At 34.9% G+C, this 26,593-nt stretch overlaps 1 protein-coding gene across 2 annotated transcripts in view; it reads left to right on the top strand.

Annotated features, from left to right (window-relative positions):
• Positions 1-19,793: 19,793 nt before the first annotated feature.
• The window catches only part of HOXB9 (homeobox B9), an 8,018-nt gene continuing 1,218 nt past the window's right edge, over positions 19,794-26,593 (top strand). Inside the window, exons 1-2 of one of the 2 annotated variants that reach the window (XM_077459779.1) lie at positions 19,794-20,437; positions 26,560-26,593. The exon at positions 26,560-26,593 is cut by the window's right edge and continues 1,218 nt beyond it. In XM_077459779.1, coding sequence (XP_077315905.1) covers positions 19,939-20,437; positions 26,560-26,593 — 533 coding nt within the window. In that variant the 5' untranslated portion in view covers positions 19,794-19,938. Of the gene's footprint in view, positions 20,438-26,556 lie in introns of both variants that reach the window. The other variant, XM_077459778.1, reaches the window with a different exon arrangement.

The raw sequence follows: 26,593 nt of genomic DNA, 5'->3' as shown, positions 1-26,593 counted from the left end.
ACCATTCCTTTGTAGATTTTGCTGTATGTTTGGGATCATTGTCTTGTTGGAAGATAAATCTCCGTCCCAGTTTCAGGTCTTTTGCAGACTCCAACAGGTTTTCATCCAGAATGGTCCTGTATTTGGCTGCATCCATCTTCCCCTCAATTTTAACCATCTTCCCTGTCCCTGATGAAGAAAAGCAGGCCCAAACCATGATGCTGCCACCACCATGTTTGACAGTGGGGATGGTGTGTTGAGGGTGATGAGCTATGTTGATTTTACGCCAAACATATCGTTTTGCATTGTGGGCAAAAAGTTCGATTTTGGTTTCATCTGACCAGAGCACCTTCTTCCACATGTTTGGTGTGTCTCCCAGGTGGCTTGTGGCAAACTTTAGATGAGACTTTTTATGGATATCTTTGAGAAATGGCTTTCTTCTTGCCACTCTTCCATAAAGGCCAGATTTGTGCAGTGTACGACTGATTGTTGTCCTATGGACAGACTCTCCCACCTCAGCTGTAGTTCTCTGCAGTTCATCCAGAGTGATCATGGGCCTCTTGGCTGCATCTCTGATCAGTCTTTTCCTTGTCTGAGCTGAAAGTTTAGAGGGACGGCCAGGTCTTGGTAGATTTGCAGTGGTCTGATACTCCTTCCATTTCAAAATGATCGCTTGCACAGTACTCCTTGGGATGTTTAAAGATTGGGAAATCTTTTTGTATCCAAATCCGGCTTTAAACGTCTCCACAACAGTATTACGAACCTGCCTGGTGTGTTCCTTGGTCTTCATGATGCTCTCTGCGCTTTCAACAGAACCCTGAGACTATCACAGAGCAGGTGCATTTATACAGAGACTTGATTACACACAGGTGGATTCTATTTATCACCATCAGTCATTTAGGACAACATTGGATCATTCAGAGATCCTCGCTGAACTTCTGGAGTGAGTTTGCTGCACTGAAAATAAAGGGGCCGAATAATTTTGCACGCACCACTTTTCAGTTTTTTTATTTGCTAAAAAAGTTTAAAATATCCAATAGATTTCGTTCCACTTCACAATTGTGTCCCACTTGTTGGTGATTCTTCACAAAAAATTAAAATTTTATATCTTTATGTTTGAAGCCTGAAATGTGGCAAAATTTTTGAAACACCTTACAAGTGGATAACGCTGTGAGAAAATGCAAGATGACACATGCGGAACGGACCACTAAGCTGACGGATTGAACCAAAGGAATCAGATGACCCTGCCTGTGTCTTTTTTAAATGCTCGTTTTAAACTTCAAAAATGTGAGTGCAAATTTTATTGATTATTAAGAAACTGTGAATAAACTTTGGAAAAAATCTGCACCCAGAGGCGCCCTCTCTCTCTTCTCTTTTGTACTTTACACCAAATTAGTGCTCTGTGGTGCTGCTATATCACCATGTGCTCTAATATAGGTCTGCACTCACCGGATGGTGTTGACCCCTTTGTTGTGAAACAAAAAAGGTCAGCCTCACCTTTTGGTCATCCAGGGACCAGATGACGCCTCATGGCAATTGCCTGATATCCTATTCTCGTGGGTATATGGATTAATGTTTATGTGAATCCAGTATCATAGCAATCAATTGATTTAAAAAAGAGAGAAGAGGGAACTTCTCATAGCGTAAAATGGTATAGTTTTATTATTAAAACCTTTCGCTGAACAAGCAAACACAGTAAAATAAACATCCAATCTGTATGCACCCATACTTTCAAATCATGCAGGAAGCCGCCAGACATCCATGTGTATTCCACCTAGACCGGAAGTGATGCACCGAGAGTTCTGCTTCACGTGTTTCGTCATCACATGATGTCCTCAGAAGCTCAGATATATCAGATCACCAGTCCAGGTTTCAGGGCAGAATACACCTCCATAGCATTATTTATTGTGACCTACCTGCCCTGGAACTAGTGTTGATTCCAAGATTTTGGCAATGGCTGTCCTCTCTTTGACAGATAACAGTTGTTCTGACAGTTTCCCTTTAAATATTATTATTATTATTATTAATGCTAAAAGCTGGGCTGTTTGCTTTGTGAAAATAAATTACCCTTATTGATGCCTGTCCCACCATTGGCTGCTACTCCACTTCGTAAAACTGTTACTTTTATTCAGCCCCCACAGTACTTTTAAGCGTCAAATATCTGGCATGAAACATGTACAGTGCCTTGAAAAAGTATTCATATCCCTTGAAATTTTCTACATTTTGTCATGTTACAACCAAAAAAGTAAATGTATTTTATTTGGACTTTATGTGATAGACCAACACAAAGTGGCACATACAGTGCCTTGCAAAAGTATTCACCCCCCCCCCCCCCCCCCCTTGGCTTTTTACCTATATTACAACCTTTAGTTCAATTTTTTTTTAATCTGAATTATATGTGATGGAGCAGAACCCAATAGTCTAAGTTGGTGAAGTAAAATCAGAAAAACATATACATAAAACAATTTTTCAGAAATAAAAAACTGATAATTGGCATGTGCTTATGTATTCACCCCCCTTTCTTATGAAGCTCTGGCGCAACCAATTACCTTCAGAAGTCACATAATTAGTGAAAGGATGTCCACCTGTGTTCAATCTAAGTGTTACATGATCTGTCATTACATATACACACCTTTTTGAAAGGCCCCAGAGGCTGTAACACTTAAGTAAGAGGCACCACTAACCAAACACTGCCATGAAGACCAAGGAACTCTCCAAACAAGTAAGGGACAATGTTGTTGAGAAGTACAAGTCGGGGTTAGTTTATAAAAAATTATCCAAATCTTTGATGATCCTTAGGAGCACCATCAAATCTATCATAACCAAATGGAAAGAACATGGTACAACAGTAACCCTGCCAAGAGTCGGCCGCACACCAAAACTCACGGACCGGGCACGGAGGGCATTAATCAGAGACCTAAGGTAACCCTGGAGGAGCTGCAGAGTTCCACAGCAGAGACTGGTGTATCTGTACATAGGACGACAATAAGCCGTACCCTCCATAGAGTTGGGCTTTATGGCAGAGTGGCCAGAAGAAAGACATTACTTTCAGCAAAAAACAAAATGGCACATTTTGAGTTGGCGAAAAGGCATGTGGGAGACTCCCAAAATTTATGGAGGAAGGTGCTCTAGTCTGTTGAGACTAAAATTTTACTTTTTGGCCATCAAATAAAACGCTATGTCTGGCGCAAACCCAACACATCACATCATCCAAAGAACACCCTCCCCACAGTGAAACATGGTGGTGGCAGCATCATGCTGTAAGGGTTGTTTTTCAGCAGTCTGGACTGTCAGGGTTGAGGGAAAGATGGATGGTGCTAAATACAGGGATATTCTTGAGCAAAACCTGTACCACTCAGTATGTGATGGAGGTCCACCTTCCAGCAGGACACTGACCCCAAACACACTACTAAAGCAACACTTGAGTGGTTTAAGGGGAGACATGTAAATGTATTGGAATGGCCTAGTCAAAGCCCAGACCTCAATCCAATAGAAAATCTGTGGTCAGACTTAAAGATTGCTATTCACAAGCGCAAACCATCCAAATTAAAGGAGCTGGAGCGGTTTTGCAAGGAGGAATGGGCAGAAATCCCAGTGGTAAGATGTGGCAAGCTCATAGAGACTTATCCAATGCAAGTTGTGATAGCCGCAAAAGGGGCTCTACAAAGTATTGACTTTAGGGGGGTGAATAGTTATGCACATTGACTTTTTCTGTTATTTTGTCCTATTTGTTGTTTGCTTCACAATAAAAAAAAAATCTTTTAAAGTTGAGGGTGTGTTCTGTAAATTAAATGATGCAAATCCTCAAACAGTCCATGGTAATTCCAGGTTGTGAGGCAACAAAACATGAAAAATGCCAAGGGGGTGTATACTTTTGCAAGGCACTGTAATTCTGAAGAGGAAGGAAACTGATAAATGGTTCAACTTTTTTTTTTTTTAAATATCTGAAAATAAGTGTGGTGTGCATTTGTATTCAACCCTTTACTCTGATACCCCAAACTAAAATCTAGTGGAACCAATTGCCTTCAGAAGTCACCTAATTAGTAAAAACTGTGAAGCCCTCAGAGGTTTGTTAGAGAACCTTAGTGAACAAACAGCATCATGAAGGCCAAGGAACACCAGACAGGTCAGGGATAAAGTTGTAAAGAAGTTTAAGGAAGGGTAATGTAATGAAAAATATCCTATGCATTGAACAACTCACAAAGCACTGTTCAATCCATCATCTGAAAATGGAAAGTGTATGGCCCAACTGTAAACCTACCAAGATGTGGCCGTCCATCTAAACTGACAGGCTGGGCAAGGAGAGCATTAATCAGAGAAGCAGCCAAGAGGTCCATGGTAACTCCAGAGAAGCTGCAGAGATCCACAGTTCAGGTGGGAGAATCTGTCCACAGGACAACTATTAGTCATGCAAGAAGAAAGCCATTGTTGAAAGAAAGCCATAAGAAGTCCCGTTTGCATTTTGTGAGAAGCCATGTGGAGGACACAACAAACATGTGGAAGAAGGTGTTCTGGTCAGATGAGACCAAAATTGAACTTTTTGGCCTGAATGCAAAACACTGTGTGGTGAAAAACTAACACTGCACATCACCCTGAACACACCATCCCCACCGTGGTGGGGAAACATGGTGGTGGCAGCATTATGTTGCAGGGATGCTTTTCTTCAGCAGGGACAGGGAAGATGGTCAGAGTTGATGGGAAGATGGATGGAGCCAAATACAGGGCATCTTAGAAGAAAACCTGTTACGAGTCTGCAAAAGACTTGAGACTGGAGCAGAGGTTCACCTTCCAGCAGGACAACGACTCTAAACATACAGCCAGAGCTACAATGGAATGGTTTAGATCTAAGCAATTGAGAATCTGTGGCAAGACTTGAAAATTACTGTTCACAGACTCTCTCCATCCAATCTGACAGAACTTGAGCTATTTTGCAAAAAAGAATGTTAAAAATAATAAATATAAAAAATACTCTCTAGATGTGCAAATCTGGTAGAGACATCCCCAAAAAGACTTGTAACTTTAATTGCAGGGAAAGGTGGTTCTACAAAGTATTGACTCAGGGGGCTAAATACAAATGCACTTTTCACATATTTATTTGTAAAAAAAAATGGAAAACCATTTATCATTCCCCCCCCCCACTTCACAACTATGTGCCACTTTATGTTGATCTATCACATAAATTATATTTACATTTTTGATTGTGACATGACAAAATGTGGAACATTTTAAGGGGTATGAATACTTTTTCAAGGCACTGTAATTCCAGCAGTAATACACAGATAAAACAGGTCACTCACTGTACACCTCCTCCATAGAGAAAAAAAATGTGTATCCCTTTCACTGACTGCAAAGATTTCCATAATTGAAGGTGAGGTGGATGGATGTCGCAATCTTTCCTCCTCCAATCACAGAAAGCCTTGCATTCAGTAAAATGAAAATAAGGCTTTTTCCGATGAAGGAAGTTTACTACCACTGAAAGTCTCAATGCTGGATGTTCAGCACTTACCGTACTGTGGGGGCTGAATAAAACAAATAAAACCATTTTATTGAGAGAAGGGAGCAGCAGCTAAACATGGAACAGGCATCAACAGAGGTATGTTATTTTTGCACAGGAAATGGATGGTTCAAAATTGTTTTTTGAGTTCAACATTAATTTCAAAGTAGTTTTCCGGTATCCAAAATCTGACAAATAAGTGATTGTATATATCAGACCCCTGCCAACTAAACAAACATGCAGTTTGAAATAACACACCATTAAAGCCATCTCTCCAGCTGTCTCCTGAATGCTGGGTGCCATAGCTGATATGGAGAAATAAAGGTCGAACACTGAAAACGTCAAAATCTTTATTCCACAAACTACATCAACAGTAGTCCCGCCCAGAACTACCTCCACTAAAGTATTTCATCCATTAGAGCTTAGTTGTAGAGCCTCTCCAACTATACCCTTTTGGGTGAATTTCAGTACTCTCTACAACTAAGCCCTATTGGGTGAAACACAGTAGAGTCGCTCTACGACTAAGTCTTATTGGGTGAAACGCAGTAGAGACTCTCTACAACTAAGCCTTATTGGGTGAAACATGGTAAAGATTATCTATGCCTATGTCCTATTAGGTGAAAAAGAGTAGAGACTTTCTACAACTAAGCCTTATTGGGTGAAACATGGTAGAGACTCGAAATGACTAAGCCCTATTTGGTAAAACATGGTAAAGAATCTCTATGACTAAGGCCTAATAGGGTGAAAAACAGTAGAGACTCTCTACGATTAAGTCTTATTGGGTGAAACATGGCAGAGACTCTATATGACTATTGGGTGAAACGCGTTAGTATGTTATATCTGAGCGGGGATTACTGCAGTAGTTGTTTGTGGAATAAACTGAAGACCAGTGGGTAGCTTCATTTCTTCAGTAAACAAATATATAGATGCCATCAAGAATCAATATCAATGTAATAAGAAATCTAACAGACACTTTACTACATCTTAATTACAGAGTTAAAAGGGGCATGAACTGTACAAATGTGCTGATATGGGGCTTAAAACATGCAAATTTTATTCTAAGTTCCACAAATCATTAAATATGCATGCCTGTACATTGTATTGCCTTTGATTAGAGATCCCTATTCCATTGATATCAAAGTAGTAGGCAGAGAGTATTCTGTGCTAAATGGATTTCTTTAGTATTCATTTTAAAACCTTGTTTGTATTCTTTTTTATATGCTTGAACTGACTTCAATTAGTTAAGTTTTTGTAAATTCTTGTACTGGCAAATTTCTTTTTTTTTTTTTAATTAAGCACCCTACTGTCCAGGGTGAAATTTCATCCCTGAGATCATCCAATAACTCAGGCACGCACAATCTTGTGCGCCTGTGGGGATCGTGTGTACATATATAGAGATATTTGATTAGAAAAGGAAGCCAATAAAACTGAACCTCATCATTTGCTTCAAATAGTCAGTCCGGTTATGGGATATCTTTTCATATCCTTTTAGGAGAGCACAAATATACTTTTAGCTATAACTGCCTGCCTAGCCAAACACACATATTTAATTCAAGCAACACATATAATTCTTTAATTGAGAGGATATATTTTATGAATTATCTTTCTATTGATCTCTTGTTACATAAAGCAGATGATTGTCTTTAATGTATTTTTATAATGAGTATTTATCTTTTAAATCAAATTCAAAGCTTTATTTCCCCTCACTTTAATATATTATTCCAGGTGTTCTTTTAGCCTTTAACTAAAAAAAACTCTTAAAACAGTTATTTTATAAGGGTTAGGTTATTGATTATATAATGAGTAATATGATTATTGAGTGGATACTTATTACATGACTAATATTTATTTCTAATAGATAGTAATGATCATTTATTTCTGCTCATCTAGATTAAAATACAACAGGGGGTCAGTAGTGAAGAGGAAGATTATTTTTTTGCCTAACCCTATACCTAGAAGAAGCTTTTAGTGAACTCGCTGATGCTGAAATGTTGACATTAATTAGTTGTTTTCATTTTTTAATGGCACTGCAGTTTATTTTTCTAGCAACTGGCTGCAGCGTCATAAAAAAAATGCACACCAAATGTCAGTGAACATTACTGAATTCTGGAACAATCGATAATTGTCTAAAATAACAATGATAACTGATCATCTTTCTTCTCTCAATCTCCACCTCTCTCTATCTTTCTTTCTCCCTCCCTTCCTCTCTCTATCTTTCTTTCTCTCTCTCTCTCTCTCTCTCTCCCTCTATATAGTGAGATATATATATATAATATTTCTTTTTCTCTCTCTCTCTATCTATATTTCTTTCTTTCTCTCTCTCTCCCTGCTTTGTTAAAAACTGTATACATAAAATGGCAGTTGAAGGCTCTACGCGTTTCGTGACCTTATAGCCACACGTCAGGAGCAAAACCGTAATGGTAACCTATAGGTAGAATAAATAACCCTATTTTAAATCATCTGGGAAAGGCTCTACGCGTTTCGTGACCTTATAGCCACTTGTCAGGAGCAAAACTGTAATAGTAAACCATGGATAGAATAAACAACCATATTTTAAATTGTCTGGGAAAAAATAAGTGTCTTTAGTAAATCAGGTCAAACAACAGATAGATGGATAGATAGAGGTAAAGAAAGAATGAGAGAAAGAAAGGATAGTGAGAGAGGGAGAGAAAGAAAGAACAATAGAGTGAGGGAGAGCGAAAGAAAGATAGATAGATAGAGAGAGAGAGGGAGAGAAAGATAGATAGAGATGATAGAGATTTTATATATATATATATATATAAAATCTCTATCTTTCTCTCCCTCTCTCTCTCTATCTATCTATCTTTCTTTCGCTCTCCCTCACTCTATTGTTCTTTCTTTCTCTCACTATCCTTTCTTTCTCTCATTCTTTCTTTACCTCTCTCTCTCTCTCTCTCTCTCTATATATATATATATATATATATATATATATATATATATATATATACATACATACATACATACATACATACATACATACATACATACATACATACATACATCTCACTTAGTTGTTAGACCTGATTTACTAAAGACACCTATTTTTTTAGAAAACTACACAGTATACCCTCCTGGCCTGGAACTATATGAATGCAAAATTGTTGATTAAAGCTCTCTTCTTTATTATAACTGAATATTTCAAAATAATCTTGCGGCCTCTTCAAAGCGGAGGAGCTGAGATTTTTTTTTAAAATGAATTCAAAATAAATGTTTACTAATGTGCTAGTGTTTTGCTCTCCCTCGCTCTATTGTTCTTTCTTTCTCTCTCCCTCCCTCTCTCCATCTTTCTCTCTCTCTCCCTCTATATAGGGATATGATATATATATATATATATATATATATATATATATAACTTCTCTCCCTCACTCTATTGTTCTTTCTTTCTCTCCCTCTCTCACTATCCTTCTTTCTTTCTCTCTCTGCCTCTCTCTCTCTCTAGCTTTCTTTCTCTTTCCCATATATACAGTATATATATATATATATATATATATATATATATATATATATATATATTCTCTTTCTGTCATTCTCTCTCTCTTATCTATCTATCTATCTATCTATATCTATATATATATATATATATATATATATATATAATGTGTGTGTATGTATGTATGTATGTTGTTTGACCTGATTTACTAAAGACACTTATTTTTTAGAAAATTACACAGTATACTCTCCTGGCCTGGAACTATATGAATGCAAAATTGTAGATTAAAGCTCTCTTCTTTATTATAACTGAATATTTCAAAATAATCTTCCAGCCTCTTCAAAGCGGAGGAGCTGAGATTTTTTTTTATTTTAAATGAATTCAAAATAAATGTTTACTGATGTGCTGTTTTTTTGTTGTTGTTTTTTTTTTTTTTTTTTTTTGTTCCTAATTATTGCCTTTACATACATACATAAAAGGACCACAAAAATATTGTATTCCCATAGCTATACAAGGTTAATAAAAACAATAATGTATTAATGTAACAAAGAATATTAAAACTGTGTAAAAATTGACCATGTATTAAACATATCTGGTAATATTATAGTAAATAACTAGTTAAGTCTACACTAAAATATGCAAAGAATTATTTAATAAAATAATGTGAAATAAAAAGGTTTTCAGAGGATTTTTAATAAAAGAATGTGAAATAAAAGATTTTCATATAGTTAATATTATCATTGAATAGATAAATAGTTATCTGGATAAAAAATTTTTTTTGCAAAAAATGGGCCTTTAAGTTTAAGTTAAAATAAAATAAATAAATATTACCCTCTCCATGTGCTTTATTGTTTTATTGTTGTAATCCATTTATCTGGATTTAAAAAAAATTATTTTATTTTTTTTTTGCAAAAATTGGCCTTTAAGTTAAAATAAATAAATATTAGCATCTCTATGTGCTTTATTGTTTTATTGTTGTAATTATACATATTTTTTTCACATGTACTAGAGAAAGCTGGAAATTCTGTTATACCACATACATTTACAGTTTACATATTCAACTAAGGAACAATGCATTTATTTAAAAAAAAAAAAAGTTTAACGTGCTTACTTTTGTACAAAAAAATTAAAAGCAATGCCAAGTATGGAGTATTCATTAATAATATTATTTGTGGTCGTGTATGTTTACACCTGTAAGAGTTTGCAGACGGCCAGCTTAAACCCTGTAACACTGTCAAAGTGCATGCATGATCCTATACATATGCCAATGTATATGCTCTTGAGGCTTGTTTATTTATTTTTATTTTTATTTATTTTTTTAAACCTATGGATAGGTATGCTATTGTTGGCCATGAATGATAAAAAGCAGCTCTGAAAGTGTACAATGCAGTGGACATGTGTAAGTTGTAAAGTTGAAAAACCTCACTTCATCTAAGTCAGTGTAATGGATGATTTAAAAGAAGAAAAAAAACATAAACAACACATATGTAAATATTAGAGTGCTATATTGTGCATAATGTGTTGTTGTAAAATATTAATAACCAGAAGGACGTGCTATCATCAGTATTTTTAAAAAATGTGTGTGTGTATATATGTATATATATATATATATATATATATATATATATATATATATATATATATAGATAGATAGATAGATATAGATAGATAGATATAGATAGATAGATATATATATATATATATATATATATATATATATATACTCTGACTACTTTCCATGGAAGTCTTTTTTAAGCATTTCTGGGTAAGATATCTTATACACAAAATAATTCCAAAAATGTTTTATTTATTGAGGTCTAACAAAGTTATCTGTTAAACATTCCTACTGCATGGCATGCAAGCTACATCCCAGAGATCATTCAAAGACCTGCATGAATTTGTTTGCATACAGATGTATAAACATGGCTATGCCAACTATGATAGGTGAACCTTGTACGCCAACTTTGGCAACATGAGCATGCCATTTATTAAATCACACCTATCATGTATGATTCAAAGGTAGAGATTTCATTTTACCTAATTATAGATTCTACTATATGGAAATTTCTGTACTCCTTTATCCAAAATTGCATACAAATTTAGATGAAAGACCCTGTACTGATGAAATTTTTATTTGGTTGGTTTTACGTTTTGTTTTTTTATTACATGGTATTATGCTTAGAAAATTCCAGTTAAAAAAAAATACCTACATGAACAAAATGCTATAATTGTCCTAATGAATGTTGTTCATCCAAATTTTTGTAAAGTTGGTAATTGATGTAAAAAAATAAAACTTCTAGATACAAATGAAGTGGATTTACAACTTTCTTTATAGCAGCCATATGTCTAGACTCTATAAATAAAAGTAATGATAAGACCAAATTTTCAAAGGTTTTGTAAATGCTACAATGCCTTAACTTCTTTGGGGTTGTATATCATAAAATGTGTATCTAAAGGCATGTTTAGATATGAAACCTAGCATTTTTTTATCAGCAAAGTGAATGTTTTAAGGAGTGAGAAAACTATTTTTAACTTAGGTTGCAAAAGTGTTTAAGTAAGAATAGTATGATTCAAAATGACAAATATTCTAAATACCAATATAAATAAAGTGTCATATTTTATCATATTTTATCTTTTAACATGAAAGCTATGGAAAGGCTTTATAATATTTATAATAAAAACAGTCATGGTAATAACCATGATACAAATTCTACTGGTATGAAAAAGACTGAATGTTAGCGTATGTGTGTATATCTGCAGTGAATGTTGCAAAGCAGACTTTTGTGCTGGTATGGAAGTCCCATACTTTAACCTCTAGTGAATGAATACAAAGTAAAACTTATTAATAAAGAAATTAATTTAAATTTGGACACATTACCAGCACACTTAAATGTATTCCTGTAAAGATCAAATTAAACTAGAATATTTACATATGCAGGACAGCCACTTGCTCCTTTTTTCTGCACAGGTGTCTAAAAATACATTCACAAAGTGTGATTATGTCTGCCCAGAAATTTTGGCAAAAACAGACTGTAAGGTGGGGATTTACCAAAGGAAACACTAATGCTGGTCCAGCAATTCATGTTTTAATGGTCTCATGCACACGTCCATAAAAAAAAAAAAAAAAAAAAAAAAAAAAGTTTATTGATCTGAATGTAGGTGTATTGTTTTCAATGGGGATAGACGTTAACATGCACTATGTTCAGATCCACAAGCAAAAATTTAAAAATTTCCATCTAGGGACATGCGTTTTATGCACTTATGCATGTAAACGCATGTGTACATAGATGCAAAAAGTGCATTCTATTATTGGAAAAAAGTAGGATTTGAACCACAATTTTACACATTACAAAATGGATCCAAGTGCAAGCATTTTAGGCTACATTCTCACGCCCATAAAATTTTTACTGATGCTTTTTGGTAACAAAAGTTCCAGCATGCTTGCTTTTAGATCTATTAAAATGGATAACATTGTTCTTATTTTTTTTTGTTACGAATACCAGAATGCATGGTGTACATATATATGCATGTCCTTAGACACAGATTTTTGGATTTTTTTGTTACAGATCTGAATGCAGCGCATGTTTACTCGCCAGTCTGAATGTCTGTAAATAAATTTTAAAAAATGGTAAATGTGTTTTTTTATGTGTGTGAATGAGGCCTAAGTAATCATTTAATTTTGTTCCAGAAAAACATTGCCTGTGTGATCAATATAATTCTTAGGATCTCTAAAATTTAAAACCATTACTTAGTTGCAGTCAATATAAGGAATTAATGCAAAACAGGATTTCAAAATTATACAATATTTATGCAATCCCCTGTATGTTTGTCTCACAAAAAAAGGTAAGATTTGCTATGCTGCTCCTTTTTTTTTTTTTTTTTCTTTTTTCTTTTTTTCAAAACTTTTACAGCCAATGAACTTATTTGAATTGCATTTTAAAAATACACAATCACTATCTCCACCATATCAGATATTCCAGTAACAGTACTAATACCTTAAAATAAAATGTCCATAGTAAACAGCTTTCTGCCAAATCAGAGCAAAGGAAGTCCATTGTTTTGTTTTTTGTTTTTTTTTTTAGAAAGGGAAGCCACCTAACCTGGATCAGTCCACTGGATCTTTGCCATGTCCTATGCAATTGGCTTGCATGTTGCTCCACTTCTGCTAGATTTGGTAAGTTCTGCCCAGGTCTAGAATAATGTAACCAATATATACAGCTGGGCTTCTCTATTGCTCTGCTCAGTGATTATTCAAAGCACATAAGAAACAAATGGCAAACTAAAAGACAAAAAAAAAAGTCTCAGTGAACAATAGGCACTGTACAGGCTCCAGCATTAGGTTCAGGAATCAAAAGTCCTGTGTATCGGATGCTGGGCACAAGCATCCAAAAACGTACTTAAAAGGCTATTTAAATGAATTCGCAGATTCTAAAGTTCTCTCCCAGGTAAGTCTGTCGCTCGCTGACTTTACCCTACAACTGACCCGCAATATTAATTAAATGCGCCCTCTGCTGGCCAGAAAAAGCCTCGTGAAGTTGAATTAGAGGTCCTAGCAAAACTGAACTTATTGCTATTGAATGGGTATATATTTCCTATGAAATCCATACCGATCTTCTAAAACCCAGTTATTGTACTCACTGCTAAAATGACATACAGCCTTTATACAAGAAGAAATGCTGCCGTCCAAAGCTGCCCATGGTTCTCATTTTTTCCTGTAAAATATTGTAAGCTGGATTTTTTTTTTTTTTTTTCAACAGCTGAGTTGCTGTAATTTTACAAACTTCATAATGTGCGTTTCCGAATAACATCCCATTCCTATAAATTAATAATATCCTCTTCAACTACCCCAGTGAATTGTTATGGCAGAGTCTCCTAAAAATGTTATTTCAACCCCTTGAGGGAAATGCTTGAATTTCCTGTGCATAACCTCACTTTAGCATTTGCTATAAAACACCACAAGACTAAAATATATTTATAATAAAATTCAGCGTTTCCTTATGTGTTCTTTTTAAGGGACTGCATTAAGGTGGCTGTATATTTTCCAGTAGAATAAAAGCTGACTTGGTAATGAACAACCCCAAACTCAGAATTGAGTTCATTTTAATATGTGGACTCCATTCACTTCCAAAAATTGACATTTTTTTTTGTTTTTTAAGGAAGAGAAATATATATAAAAAGAAAGCTTCCACTTTCATGAGGATGCAGTTAAAATGAAATCAAAGAAAAATCAAATGGTGGTGTTTTATATAACTCTCAAAATAACATTTCATTCCCTTGTATTTGATGGGACCATAAGCTTGTTACTTTGCATCTACATGGCTTTTTTTTATAGAAAGTAAAAAAAAAAGGGGAGATTGCCTTGAAGAGGTTTATTATGATTTTTTTTTTGTTTATTTAATACTTAATATTATTAGTTTTAATTTAATATTTAATACTTTTTATTATTAAATATATTTAAATTGTATTATCTGAATTTGTATTTAAAATAATATTTTGCAGAGGTGGCAGATTATAATTGACGGGTTGTGAAATGTAATACATTTGGAAGTTTTTCCTGTATGAAGGGGAATATATTTTACCAACATGACACCTCGTAAATATCACACAAGGATGTAAAGCTGAGGTTCTTCTGTATGTACACTAGAGTTGGGCTGCTGTCTCTGGTAGGGGAAATTGGTTTATGGTGCAGAAATGGGTAAATAAAAGGGAATCTGGCCTGGGATTGTAAATAAAATAGTTGTATTTCACCTCCTCCTACTTCCTCCACACATGGGCCACAAGTCTAACAAAAGATCCCATGGAGCAAGGGGGAGAGGACGGTGTTGGAGAGCAGGGCTTGCTGAAGGTTGTAGGCTGGACAGAGCCTGGCCAAAGAGGGTTCAATGCAATCTGTAGGAACACAACTGCATGGGACCGCTGTGTTGTCAACTGCTGGTGGTAAGTGATGAGGGGGTTATTAAAAAAAAAACAAAAAAAACATGTTTCTTTTTTTGGAGAAAGATACTTCTGAATTCAACACAAGTTCAACCATATATGCTTACCTGGACCTGGAAGGATGTAAAAAAAAGTTGAAAGTTTTTTGGACTGTGAACAAGGTTGGAAGCATGGGGTTGTGCTATGATTTCACAAGAACTTAGATTCGTCCCTACAAGTGATAAGTGGTCAGCAGGAGTGTAGGAGACCATCAGTGCCCCTTGACTGTGTGGTGTATAGGAGTCTGTTCATGAACTCTGAGTGTCCCTGAGCCCTCACAGGACATAGCTCAGCCCTTGTGTCATTTAATATACTTCAAGCTGGGGTAACACTCCTTGTTCATTCACCCTGGTGATCCTTACACTATATATGAACTGAAAATAATGTCACTATTGTCAAAGATACCATAGGCACATACTGTGGGACTGCAGAAACCTCTATTTCTTACATTTCCTTTACTTCTTTCCCAACTTGTGTAATAAAGCATACCCTATGCAAATTTTCGAATGTACTCTATATAGCATGCGAACAGCTGTGTTTGCAATGCCTGTTTACAGCCAGCAATATACAGTGCAATTGTTAGAATAGATAGATTCATTGATTGGGAGTCTTCATTTCCACCAATTGCTGCACACTGGAAATTGCTTCCAAATTGTGTGTAATCAAAGACTGAACTTTAGCAATAAATACTGAGGTTTTCTAAAAGGTTGGTATTATAAGAGCCTGTTGCATGGAAATGTTGGTTTTCCCTTGCATTTGCAGATGAGCTGGAAGAAATGAATATATCAAAACTCAGTACACGTGTTTGGTAGAGAGTACATTAAAAAATATTTTTTTGGGTGAAAATATTAGACTTACTTTTTGTTATTACTTTTGTTTTTTCTTTCGAGCTGGCAATTGTGCTGTCTATGAAAAAAACAAGTGTGATCATCTAATAGACCACATCCCATCCTGTTATATCTTGTACAGACGGCTCCATTAAATCCTTTTATTATGAGTAATGTAATGCAGAGAAAGAATGCATTTTTATAACAGCATAAGACTGACATTAGTGATTCAAATTTAATCAAGTCTGTTTTATTCACTCTAAACAAGCTTAATAGGGTTTGCATATTAGTATATGTACATTAAAAAAAGGCGACCGATCTTGTGTATTTAATTTATTACACACAACTAAGATTAAAGATAACTACAAAAATATGACTTTCACATAATAAATTCATAATGAAAAGCAGATGTTAAAGATCTTAGCTTGGAAACGAACCAAACGTTTTATGAATGAGCCTAATGCGAGTGTTTGTCTGTATGTGTATATAAAATATCATATTGGTCCATTATAGATTCATTCTACAGGATATAAAATAAGTGGAGATAGGAAGATTGAAGAAAAAATAATAATGACAGATTCATACAAATAAGTTAATGTATAAATATATTAAGAGCTTTATACTGTGTACACTATATACCATGGTGTGCTATACAGTATATACATTATATACTATGTGTTATACTAGTGCTATAAGGTATAGTGGATTCCTATACTATATATCTGTATCTACCTATCTCTCTATGAACAATATCTAGATATATATCTAGATATTGTTCATATCTATCTATCTATCTAATATATATATATATATATATATATATATATATATATATATATATATATATATAGATCTATATACCATGTATATGTTTATTGTTATACACATATGGGTACTCCTACACAGTATATTACAGTCTATTAATAATACATATACTCAACAAGTATGTACAGGTAAAAAATATAATATTTTTTCCTTGGATTGTAATGCATATGTTTATATAGTGGTTCCTGTAGTAAATGCTATATTAAATTCGGAGCTGCATGCAACTGCGCAGTATCATATATGCACAGTCACTTTACACATTAATAATGTCGTATTGTGATTTTTATGTCGTAATGATATCTCATGCTGCAGCAAATCTATTGCTAGGTCATATATAATAATACAGCAAGACTTGTCATACAATAAATTTCATTTCCAAGGCAAGTGATGACAAGGGCTGGGCAGCTACTCCAAAAAGAACATAGGTCAAGAGTCATAACATATTTATATCAATAGCAAGCAAAAGGGGGTTATGTAAATTCTACCTAATATTTTCTTGAAATACAGAAAGCGATATATAGACAGAAATAATATGGTTTTAGCAACAATGTAACTAATGTACGCTATATTGCAGGTGCCTGTGTATCTTTGTATATTCACTGCTATTACAATTATGACTCTAATTTAAGTTTATAAAAGTATACTAAACTCCAGAAGAAGACATTATATTTCTCATTTTTGTATGCATATACACACATGTATCTCAAGTTTGCAAATCCAATGTGAAAGCTGGATATTATTAAAACGTATGCCTCAAATCTATGTTTAAAAACGTATACTAACCCCCAGAAGAAGACCCAAATTACTTCTGCACCTTATTTGGTTATGTATATACACATATATTATTGAATATGCAAATTAATGTGACTGCTGGATATGCCTAATCTAAGTTTATATGTATTTAAACCCCAAAAGAAAACTCATATTACATATATATCTTATATATTCATAGTCAATAAGTGGGTAAATCAATGTGAAAAACGTATATTATTACATATATGCCTCTAATTTAAGTTTTTAAATGTATACTGAGCCCCCAAAGAAAAACACACATTATTTGTGTCCTATATAGGTGTGACGAATAGGTTTGTATATATGTATGTATGTATGTATGTATATATATATATATATATATATATATATATATGTGTATGTATATATGTATGTATGTATGTATGTATATATATATATATATATATATATATATATATATATATATATATATATATATGTATATATATATATGTATATATATATATGTATATATATATATCTCAATGTTATGTAGAATCCATGTGAAAGCTGGATATTATTAAACTGAGGTCTCTAATTTGAGTTTATAAATGTATACTGGGCCCCCAAAGAAAATCCACATTACGCCAATAAGTAGGCAAAATTATTGTGAAAGCTGGAGATTATTACATAATGCCTCTATTTTGAATTGATAAATATATATTAAAGCCCACATTACTTATGTGTCTTAAGGTTTTAATATACACATGTGTCAATAAGTAGAGAAAACCAATGTGAAAACTGGATATTATTAAAGTTATGGCTCTAATTTGAGTTTACGAGTATATACTGAGCCCCCAAAGAAAATCCATATGTCTTATATTGGTATGTATATTCACATATGTCAAGAAGTAAGCAAAATCAATGTGAAAATTGGATACTATTAAACTTATGTCTCTAATTTGAGTTTATAAATGTGCCCTCCAAAGAAAATACACGTTACTTATGTGTATGTATATTCACATATGCCAAAAGTGGGCAAACTCATGTAAAAGCTGGATATTATTACACCTATGCCTTTAATTCGAGTTTACATATATATATTAAAACCCAAAAGAAAACCCACAATACTTCTGTGTCTTATATAGGTTTTTATATACACATATGCCAATAAATAGCCAAAATCAATGTGAAAGCTGGATATTATTAAACTTAAGTCTCTAATTTGAGTTTTTTAAATGTATACTGAGCCCCCCCCCCCCCCCCCAAACAAAATATTACTTATGTGTCTTATATTGGTCTATATATGAATATATGTCAATAAGTATGTAGAATAAATGTGAAAACTGGATATTATTAAACGTATGTCTCTTTGAGTTTACAAATGTATACTGAGTCCCCAAAGAAAATTCACATTACTTATGTGTTTTATAATGCAATACAATATATACACCAAATAAATATGCAAAATCATGTGTGAAAGCTGGATATTTTTGTGAATAGTCCTTTAATTTGCATATATATGTGAAGCATTTTGCAATATTTTTAGTTATGTAATTCGTTATTTCGTAGATCAGACAGGCATAGTTATTTTTTGGATTGATTCGATTTCACAGATCAGACAAGCAGAGTATATTTTGAATAGTTTAGATTCATAGATCAAACAAGCAGAGTATATTTTGGATTGATTTGATTTCACAGATCAGAGAAGCAGAGTATATTTCTCATAGATTACATTTTATAGATCAAAGAAGCAGATATATTTTGTATTGATTACATTCTATACATTAGACAAGTAGAGTATACTTTGGATAGACTTATGAATTCACCTGTACCTTGTACCACCCTGTCCTACCTCCACTGATATAATAACTACATATTCTATTAGGACCCATCCTAGTGGATGTGTGTACTTTATTTTATAGTGGTAGGTGAGTGAGTGTAGGACTGGGGTTATGAATATTGAAGCTGTATTGCCGGGTGAAGGCTGGCGTTGTAGATTTTTGCATACTTAAGTATATGGGCTGTGTCATCCATTTACGAGCCTGTAAATGAGTGGATTTACTTTGTACAAATAGTATTTATCTTTCGTCACTCCCTGGTGCCTTGCCCAGGAACCATCAGAATGAAATAGTCACTTCCTTATTATAATCATAAAAAATAATAATAATAATAGTGTGGATGTGGCAGGTAAAAAAGCCCGATTTTGGGGGGGTTAACCCTTTGTGCACAGACATGGTGGAGATGCCCAGAAGTGCACGCGGTGTGGCTGAAGCTGTGTGCAGGAGGGGTAGCTGCGGTGCAGGGTGTGGGGTGCAGTGGGGTGCAGGATGTGGGGTGCAGGCTGCTGTGTGCAGTGTAGGATCTGCTTGGTCGGGTCTCAGGCGTGCAGCAGCCTCATCCACATAAAACAATAGCCTCCTTGATATGAATGCTGACAGCTCCGTGCGGCCCCTCCGATTGATTGATGGCTCTGTGACGCTTTATCAGGCACACGGATAAAGTTTGACCAATCATTTGCCAGGAGCTCACAAGGCAAGCAGCCCAAGTGTACTTTTGTTGGCTTAGGAAGTTAGGTCGGGGAGATCCTAATTTTTTTTTTTTTTTTTTTTTTCGTTGCATCTGTCGTGTATTTTTGGTTTGTATGATGTCCAAGAATGTCCATTTCTGGAGCGCTGAGTAACTACTTTGTGGAGTCCATCATTAGCCCCGAGAGCGAGGAGCCTCCAGCACCCAAATTCTCTGGACAGTACCCCAGCCCCCGGCCGGCGGCGCTCTCTGACAGCCTGGACTTCCCTTCTTGTAGCTTTCAGCCCAAACCCCCCGTGTTCAGCGCCTCCTGGACCCCCCTGAACCCCCACAGCGCTTCCCCCCTGCCGCCTCTCTACCACCCCTACCTCCAGCAGGGCGCCCCCAATTCCGAGACCAGGTACTTACGGGGCTGGCTGGAGCCGCTGCCCAGGGCGGACACCGGACCGGGAGCTGTGAAGACTGAACCGCTGCTGGGCCAGCACCCCGGAGACCTGCACAAGTTGGGAGCCCAAGAGTACAGCCTAGAGCCGCCTGCTGCCAGGGAGCCTGAGCCTAATGAGAGGCCCACTTTCCAGGACAATAAAGTGTGCGAAGGAAGCGAGGACAAAGACAGGCCACATCAAAGTAAGTTATATAGCTAAGGAAGTGCTACACAATAGACTGCAATAAAAAAAAGAGTAAGGAAATCTATTATCCGGTCCAACATTATGCCTACATATAATATAATATAATATAGGGGCCAGGACACAGCTATAGGAGAGCAGAACCTGCACCACAACTCATACATACAACTAAACTACATATAAATATGCATATAACCAGCAAAACTCTGATCCTGTCCCAACATTATGCCTGCATGTAATATAATATAAATGCCTGCATATAATATAATATAATATAATATAAGGGCAGGACACAGCTATAGAAGAGCAGAACCTGCACCACAACTCATACATACAACTAAACTACATATAAATATTAACATAACCAGGAAATCTCTGATCCTGTCCCAACATTATGCCTACATATACTATAGACATGTATAGGGGCCAGGACACAGCAATAAGAGAGCAGAAGAGAGCAGAACCACAAAACTATACTACATATAAATATGAACATAAACCAGGAAAACTCTGATCCTGTCCCAACATTATGCCTACATATAATATAATATAATATAATATAATATAATATAATATAATATATATAATATAATATAGGGGCCAGGACACAGCTATAGGAGAGCAGAGCCTGCACCACAACTCATACATACAACTAAACTACATATAAATATGAACACAAGCAGGAAAACTCTGATCCTGTCCCAACATTATGCCTATATATACTATAGACATGTACAGGGACTAAGAAACAGCCAACAACTATAGAAGACTAAACAAACATGCACCACAACTCATAAATAACTTCAAACCATCCCTAGCAATACAACTGCACTACATATAAATATGTACACAAGTAGGAAATCTCTGATCCTGTCCAAACATTATGCCTACATATACTACAGACATGTATAGGGGCCAGGACACAGCTATAGGAGAGTAGAACTGCACCACAACTCATACATAACATCCAGCCATCTCTAGTAATACAAATAAACTACATATAAATATGAACACAAGCAGGAAATCTGTGATCTGGTTCCAACATTATGCCTACATTTACTATAGACATGAACAGGGACCAGGACACCGCTATAGGAGAGTAGACCTGCACCACAACTCACACATAAATCTATACATATAAATATGAACACAGCCAGGAAAACTCTGATCCTGTTCCAACATTATTTCTATATATACTATAGACATGTACAGGGACCAGGACAAAGCCAACAACTACAGGAGAGCAGACCCTGCAACACAACTCATACATAACAGACAGTCATCCCTAGTAATACACCTAAATGACATATAAATATGTACACAAGCAGGGAATATCTGATCCTGCCCCTACTTTATGCCTACATATACTATAGACATGTACAGTGACTAAAGAACTATGGGAGAGTAGCTCTGTACCACAACTCATCCATAACAACCAGCCAACCCTAGTAATAAAAGGAAACTACATGTAATTATGTACACAACCAGGAAATCTCTGATCCTGTACCAACATTATGCCTACACATACTATAGACATGTACAGGGACCAGGACACTGCCTAGTAATACAACTAAACTACACAAACACAAGCAGGAAATCTCTGATCCTGTACCAACATTATGCCTACACATACTATAGACATGTACAGGGACCAGGACACTGCCTAGTAATAAAACTAAACTACAAATAAATATAAACACAAGCAGGAAATCTCTGGTCATGTCCCAACATTATGCTTACACATACTATAGACATGTACAGTGACTAAAAAAACTATATGAGAGTAGACCTGCACCATAAATCATCCATAACAACCCACCATCCCTAGTAATACAATTCACATACAAATATAAATACAAGCAGGAAATATCTGTTCCTGTATCATATTCCTACAACCTACATTCCTACAAACACCATAGACATGTACAGTGACTAAAAAAACTACAGGAGAGTAGACCTCCACCACAACATCCATAACAGACAGCCACCCTTATTAATACAACTAGAATCACATAGAATTTTGAACACAAGCAGATCATTTCTGATCATGTACCAATATCATATTTAGACACACCCTAGACATCTCTAGTAGTAAAACTAAAGCACTTATAAATATATACACTACAAGGAAATCTTGAAAACTGTACCGACATTATGCTTACACACAACATGACTAAAAAAACATAGAAGAGTAGAACCTGCACCATTACTTATCCAGAACAACCAAACATCCCTATAGTAATAAAACTATAGTAATAAAATGAAAGCACATATAAACATGTATGTATACACACACTATAGACATGTACAGTGTCAAGTGACTAAAAAACTTTAGGAGAGTAGAACCTGCACCGTTAATTATCCATAACAACCAGACACCCCTAGTAATAAAAAGAAAGCACATATAATTATGAACACAAGCAGGGAATCTCTGATCATGTACCAACATTTTGCTTGCACACACCATAGACATGTACAGTTACTAAATTACTATTGGAGAGCAAACCTGCACCACAACTCATCCATAACAACCAGCCATCCCTAGTAATAAAAATATACGACATATAAATATGAACACAAAAAGGACATCTCTGATCCTATCCCTACATTATGCTCACACACATACCATGTACAGTGACTAAAAAACTTAATGGGAGAGTAGACCTGCACCATAACTCATCCATAACAGACAGTCATCCTTAGTAATGAAACTAAACCACATAGAATTATGAACATAACAAGTACATCTCTGTTCCTGTACCAAAATTATTTCTATACACACCATAGAAATGTACAGATAACCAACAAACTATAGGTGACTGGAATCTGCACCACAACTCATCCATAACAACCAGCTACCCCTAGTAATAAAACTAAAGCTCATATCATTTTGAACACAAGCAGGAAATCTCTTATCCTGTGACAACATTATTCCTAAACACACCATAGACACGTATAGTGACTAAATACTAGAGTAGACCTGCACAATAACTCTTCCATGACAACCAACTACCCCTAGTAATAAAACTAAACAACATATAATTATGAGCACAACTAGGAAACCTCTGATCCTGTCCCACCATTCGGACTGCACACACCATAGACATGTACAGTGACCACAAAAACTATAGGAGACTATAACCTGTACCACAACTCATCCACAACAACCTGCTATCCCTAGTACTAAAATAAAAACACATATAAATATGAATACAGCTTGCAATACACACACAGGACTGCAATAAAAAATAAAGTGCATTGTCCCTACATTCTGCCTGCACACACCATAAACATCTAAAGTGACACAGCTCATCAGACTTCTCTCTCTATCAGACAGTCAAAAAAAATATAGAAGAGTAGAATCTGCACCACAACTCATTTATAAAGTCACCTAATAAAAATACCGCATATAAAACACAACAATGAAAACTCTGATCCTGTCCCAACATACCCTGCACGCACCATAGACATATGCAATGACTAGGGCACAGCCAAAAACTACAGGAGAGTAGAAACTGCACCACAACTCATTCATAACAACTAGTAGTAAAAAATAAACCACATAAAGATATGAACACAACAATGAAAACTACTCATCCATAACAACTAGTCATCCCTAGTAGTAACAAATAAACCACATAAAGATATGAAAACTCTAATCCTGTCCCAAAATTAGGCTGCACACACTATAGACATGAACAGTGACCAGAGCACAGGCAAAAACTACAGGAGCGTAGAACCTGCACCACAACGCATGTATAAACAGACAGCCATTCATAGTTAAAAAAAATGAACACAGCTTGCAATAAACACAATGAACTGCAATAAAAAGTGTACTGTATATAGTCTATTATATAGTATATTGTCCAAACATTCTGTCTGCACACACCATAGACACGTACAGTGACCAGGGCAAAACCAAAATAACCAGGGAGAGAAGAACCTGCACCATAACTCATCCATAACAGACTAGTAATAAAAATAAACCACATATAAATATGAACACAAGAAGGAAATCTCTGATCTTGTCCCACCATTCTGTATAGACACACTATAGACAAGTACAGTAACCAGGGATCAGCCACAAACTATAGGAGAGTATAACCTGCACCACAACTCATCCATAACAGCCTAGTAATAAAACTAAACCACATATAAACATGAACACAACAAGGAAACCTCAAATCCTGTCCTTAAATTCTACCTGTACACACCATGGCCACGTGCATTGACCAGGGCATAGCCCAGTCACCAGACATCTCTTTCTACTACCAGTAAGCCAAAAATTATAGAAGAGTAGAACCTGAGCCACAACTCATACATAACAGCCTAGTAATAAAACTAAACAACATATAAATATATGCCAACCTCATCTGCACTGTAAAATATTCATCTTGTACTCCCAGACTTGTTTTTTCGACTTAACAAATGTGAAATTAGTCTCCTCTTGTAGCCTTGTCACTTCAGCCGTGTGCCCTGATTGCTAAGGACAATGCAAGCTCATTTATCTGGTCCAGCCAGGTAAAATGATTGATCAGCTCCACTTAATACCATTCCCCATCATCTTCTTAACGGCATGGATATATATTTTATAGCACACGTGCTACCTTGTATTGTACACTAATATTAAGCAATAGGCGATTCAATGATCGGTAAAAACATTTTAGCTTGATAAATGTGGGTATTATGCATGCAACTTAAACCACACTTTAAAGAGGTGTTTTTCAAAAAACTGGGCATGGGTCCAGGGTACAGTCGTTGAGGAAAAAAATTCTGATGCAGCTTGAGATGAACAGACTGTTTACCAAACACTCATCTGGTGTGATAAAAGCTAAAAGCTTTTTTTTATTATTAATTTCAGAACTTCGTATAATTTATGGCTTCAATCTATTTTGTTGGACCCTCAGCCCAATACTGATAGCATTACTGAAAAAAATGTTTTTTTTTTTTTTTTTTAAATATAACATAACTTCCAATTATTTACAATTGCACAGTGAATACAGTTTGTCCAGGTTTGATTTATTTCAAAAAAATAAAATAAAAGTATAACTAAATAAAATATTCATATTTTAAATGAGTTTGTATAATAAATATATATATATATATATATACTGGAATGCTGCCAGAAAAAAAGAGAAAATATTTGCAGAAAATAAAATTGACTTCCAGCATTCTTGAAATGCAGCCGTATTAACACCTATTAATTATTAAGTGATTTAATTCTCTTAAATATTTAATTTTCCTGCAAATGATAAGGAGACGGTCGCAATGCAGGCGCTATCTCAGGCACAAAAGTTGCCCAAGGAAGGAAGCAGCCTGTATATTCTGCCAGACAGGGCAGGGAATACAGACTTTCATCTATTTTTTATGAGCCCACAACGTGTTCTCTGACTTTAATGAAAGGGATTTTTATATTGTCCTTAATGGCGATGCGTGTTAAAAGCTCAAAGCAAGTTATAAACCAATATTAGCAACAACACGAACAAATCTGTAACACTAGCAATCTTTATTTGAATAATAACTATTATTTTTTTTATCACATCTGAAGAAAATGCATAGTTTTAACTCGGGATGTTATTTTACTTAAATGTTTTAATCACACGTTAGCCTTATAAGAAAAAAAGAAAAATAATAATAATAATAACAGGAATGTATCCACACAAAAAATACACACACACACACACACACATATATATATATATATATATATATATATATATATATATATATATGTGTGTATATATATATATATATATATATATATATATATGTGTGTGTGTATTTTTCTTTTTGTGGATACATTTCTGTTATTATTATTATTATTACTGCTACTACATAACATATATATTATATATATATATATATATATATATATATATATATGCAGCATACATATGAAACAATTATATATATATATATATATATATATATATATATATATAAAATTTGTCTACATGTGTGCGTGTGTCTATCAGAAAGAGGGTTTGGGGGCAGTGCATACACCATAAACATGCATGTGTATATATATATATATATATATACTTTTTTTCTTTAATATTTCTTTGTTGTGGTTAGTGTGCATTTTGGTATTTATATGAAACATATCATTTTTCTTTACAGCAGACCCTTCAGCTAACTGGTTGCACGCCAGGTCCTC

This window comes from Lithobates pipiens, unplaced genomic scaffold (genome assembly GCF_037356315.1).
Source record: "Lithobates pipiens isolate NorthernLeopardFrog02 unplaced genomic scaffold, aLitPip1_a1.2 Scaffold_28, whole genome shotgun sequence".
In the NCBI taxonomy this organism is placed as follows: Eukaryota; Metazoa; Chordata; class Amphibia; order Anura; family Ranidae; genus Lithobates; species Lithobates pipiens.
The sequence above is the reverse complement of the archived record's forward strand: the minus strand, read 5'-3'. Positions and strand labels throughout refer to the sequence as shown.